The sequence below is a fragment of the Folsomia candida genome, unplaced genomic scaffold (assembly GCF_002217175.1).
Source record: "Folsomia candida strain VU population unplaced genomic scaffold, ASM221717v1 Fcan01_Sc018, whole genome shotgun sequence".
In the NCBI taxonomy this organism is placed as follows: Eukaryota; Metazoa; Arthropoda; class Collembola; order Entomobryomorpha; family Isotomidae; genus Folsomia; species Folsomia candida.
Genome location: NW_019091210.1, coordinates 2,125,161 through 2,129,103, shown reverse-complemented (window position 1 = coordinate 2,129,103; position 3,943 = coordinate 2,125,161). Strand labels below are relative to the sequence as shown.

At 35.2% G+C, this 3,943-nt stretch overlaps 1 protein-coding gene across 2 annotated transcripts; it reads right to left on the bottom strand.

Annotated features, from left to right (window-relative positions):
• Positions 1 to 523: 523 nt before the first annotated feature.
• On the bottom strand, positions 524 to 3,022 carry LOC110857318 (oocyte zinc finger protein XlCOF15). Of its 2 annotated transcripts, none has more exons than XM_022105932.2 (3): positions 2,451 to 3,022; positions 1,204 to 1,611; positions 524 to 1,134 (listed from the first exon to the last, which is right to left on the bottom strand). In XM_022105932.2, exons 1-3 carry the CDS (start codon positions 2,481 to 2,483, stop codon positions 754 to 756), a joined length of 822 nt encoding a protein of 273 aa, XP_021961624.1. In that variant the 5' UTR covers positions 2,484 to 3,022; the 3' UTR covers positions 524 to 753. The 2 variants fall into 2 exon arrangements, with proteins under 2 accessions (XP_021961624.1, XP_021961623.2); XM_022105931.2 differs by having other exon boundaries at positions 2,477 to 3,020.
• Positions 3,023 to 3,943: the final 921 nt, after the last annotated feature.

Here is a 3,943-nt window from a genome sequence, read left to right as displayed (position 1 = left end):
ATTATCACCGACACACAGGTAACACCAACCACCACCAATTCCTATACATATATTTGCTGTCATTATACATATGTACATATGTATAATAATAATAAGGATTTATTCATTCCATTAGTCAGTCCATTACATTTTCAAATAAGATCAAACCCTATCTAGTAGGAAATACTTGATCTTACACTTTTATCACATCATTCAATGATTAATATAGCTTAGAGCTTTTTAGTTGTATAATTCAAAAAATAATAATAATATAATTAAATACCGTATTAGTTGTTTTGAGGTTATAAATTTTAAACAGTTGTAATTTTTAGCCCTTCAATTTTCTTTAAAAATCCCATAGCTCAAATAATCGCCCATGTCATTCATTAATATATAGTATTAAAATTATCAGCGCTTGATTTCTTTTGCATTTTTAACAGCCAATCCGCCCGTAGTAATGCTACCAACATGCAGATTATTTTTAGTTTGATATATAATGACATTGAATAAATAAGACAAAAAATGGAGTTATTTTTTTGTAAAAAAACTGGTTTATTAATTTAAGCCGTTCAACCCTATGATAATTAGCTTTCAATTTTACACAAGCTCAACGCGTTTATGTACATAAGTGGATGTGCACCCACAACGACGTGTCCACAATCTCTGTAACGATAATCCCATAGTTTCCCACCAAAATTTTTTCCCAAATGTCGTAAATTTAGTAAAAAAAAAATTTGCAAATTATTGATAAGTCAATTACATACGTAAGTATTTTTACTTTTCCAGCGTGTGAACTGTACCACAATGTCTGACCAATTCGCAAAAATTGAAAAATTTCTTTTGACAAAAGTAACATTCATGCTTCGCTGCATTGTGACGTTTTCTGTGAGCGGTAAAATTGGCTTTCGAGTGACTCTTGTACTCGCACTTGTCGCAGGAATGGATCAGCTCCTTATTCGTGGGGTGCCTTGCCTCCACGTGAACCCTCAATGTGGATGCGTTGGAGAATCTCTTGTCACAAAGTTCGCACGGATAATTCCTCTGGTTTTCATGCACAGCTCGGATGTGGCGTTGTAGAGCACCTCTACTTAAGAAGGTCTGAGGGCAGATGTGACACTTTGACACTTCTCGGACAGATTTTTCCAAATGCGTCTTCTGTAAAATGAATACATTTGTAATTTTTCACCTTATACACAAATCTTTCCGACAACATGCTTTATTTACCTCGTGGCTTTCAATGTTTGTCCTGTAAGCGAGACTCTTTCCACAAGTGGCACAAGTGTACATCTTTTCCGTCGTGTGGGTGAAAATGTGTCCCTGGAGTTGGTCCCTTGTTTTGAACTCCTTTCGGCAAAGTGTGCACGGAAATCGGACCGGATTCTCAGCATGTTCCGTTTTGAAGTGCTGCTGAAGACCACTCCTTGTTTGGTAGATTTTCTCACATTCGAGAAACGTGCATGGGAAACGGGGTCGTTCCGCCGTGCTGTGGACGGCTTTAATATGCCGACGTAAATCTGCAAGGGTGCCAAATACTCGGTGACAGGTGTCACAACTTGGTCGCTTCCGGTTGGTGTGAAAATACCACACGTGGTGAGACAAAGCCCGTCTACTTTTGGAAATTTCCCCGCAAACCTATTTTAGACAGAAGTGGTAAAATGTGGATTGTAAAATTAGCTTATACAGTATGTAACAAAAGTATAGCTACGATGACATATTTTTTATCTCGACATGATGCCGCAATATTTCAACTTTGAAACTCCGTACAAAAATGTCAAAACTATCTGCCGACAATTTCCTCGTCGCCGATTATTAATGTCGCAGATAGGTCAAAGGTCAGGATTATTTTTCTAAAAAAATTTGAGGCGTCGAAAAAAAAACTTCGTGGATAATTTTTTTTGAACTTTGCAATATTTTTTACTAGATGCGGCATGCGTTTTGAAGAATAATGAGCTTTGGTCGGACCGTGTACGATTTTTTTGGCGCCCACAGGAATTTTTCGCCCAGGACAGGTTGGAGGTCTAAAATCGCCGCCTTGGCGAAAATTAAAAAACTGAAATATACGTTTGCATATAGAGGGTCCGGATATGCAAACGTATATTTCAGTTTTTTAATTTTCGCCAAGGCGGCGATTTTAGACCTCCAACCTGTCCTGGGCGAAAAATTCCTGTGGGCGCCAAAAAAATCGTACACGGTCCGACCAAAGCTCATTATTCTTCAAAACGCATGCCGCATCTAGTAAAAAATATTGCAAAGTTCAAAAAAAATTATCCACGAAGTTTTTTTTTCGACGCCTCAAATTTTTTTAGAAAAATAATCCTGACCTTTGACCTATCTGCGACATTAATAATCGGCGACGAGGAAATTGTCGGCAGATAGTTTTGACATTTTTGTACGGAGTTTCAAAGTTGAAATATTGCGGCATCATGTCGAGATAAAAAATATGTCATCGTAGCTATACTTTTGTTACATACTGTATTTTGCAAATTAGTACCCTCACCTCGCATTTCACCTTCGCACCAGGATTGTGCTTTGCCATATGTCTAGTCAACGTGTCATCGGTCTTAAACGTTTCTGAGCACTTTGAAACATCCCATTTCTTTCCTGGCTTTAGACCCATATTGATTCGGTAATAGTTCAGTTTGTAGATTTAAATATATATATGTATGTGTGTGTGTGTATATATTTACAAAAAATTAATAATATGCCCATGCAAATTTAACTTTGTACATATTTATAAGAACAAATTTGCTCATATTCACACAGTATTGCATGGGTCAGCAATTAATACATTTTAACAATATTAATAAAGGAAACACATGTCCAGAATTTTCTAATAATAATACATAATTAAGCTTGATTATAACACCAACAAAAAATTTGTACTATTTAGTTATGAATTTACGGCGGTGTGTTAAATTTCGGTGATTATGTATTTACTTCGGTGTTCCTTTGGAGTAAGTTAAGTTAACTGAGTTAAGACGTAAAGTTAAGTTATGTTGGTGCGCGTCGTGTTAAAAAGGTTGCATTTTAAACCATAATATTATGGTTAAACTGGTTTACACTCATTGTTCAATGAGTGCTAACTGACATGACAAATTACTGGATAAAAATAACCAACCCTTCACCCCTTGGGATTAAGCAAACATAAGTCATGCGATTAATTTTGAAGTTTTTGGAGGAGATTCGCTTACAGGAAAATTCAATCACGAGGTGAATACGTTGCAGTATTTATTTTACATTACATAACTCGGTTGATAATAAATCTTCTATGGAGATTTGTGATGCACAAATTTATCATATGAATTTTACAAGGGATTACATATGTTAAGAATCGCATCTCACAAGGGAACCTAAAGTACTGTCAGACCTCGATTTCCTTCAATATCAAGGAGTATTTAGATAATTATTGTTTAATTTATATACGTGTCGATTACTTAAAAATTGATATGCAATGGGTGTTCAGATTGCACACTGTAAAGTCTAAATCCTTACAGTAAGCAATATTCATAAACCAATTTAAATATGTATGATATCAAAAAATGCATTACACACGCACCCAACATTAAGTTAAACTCGCATCTCTCTCAAAATAATTATACACATCATAGAACGATTATCACCCAGCACCACAAGCAACCCGATTTAAATTATTATCATCGGTATAATAACTCAAATTAAATAAATAACCGTCATTACACTTTCCTACCAATGCAAATATTTGCATACGTACATATGTGTGTATCTGTAATACAGTCTACACATACAAGATTTGCGTATTACGTTTTGGTTAAGAGTCAATCGACATTTGGCACAAAGATCGTTTTGGTGAACAACGCATTTATTCATGTATTTAAGCATGATTTGATTTCGATTTTATAGGTTTTTATTATACTAGGAATGGATGGACATCGTCTCATTTGAATTTTTTGATCTTTGGACATTTAAAAATAATATCGACATTAAA

Bases quoted from the DNA above. Each gene is read 5' to 3' on its own strand.
- LOC110857318 (XM_022105931.2), bottom strand. From the start codon at position 2,596: ATGGGTCTAAAGCCAGGAAAGAAATGGGATGTTTCAAAGTGCTCAGAA. The intron at 1,612-2,476 runs GTGAGGGTACTA...TGTCTAAAATAG, and splicing joins GTGCGAAGGTGAAATGCGAG to GTTTGCGGGGAAATTTCCAA. The intron at 1,135-1,203 runs GTAAATAAAGCA...TTCATTTTACAG, and splicing joins CAAACATTGAAAGCCACGAG to AAGACGCATTTGGAAAAATC.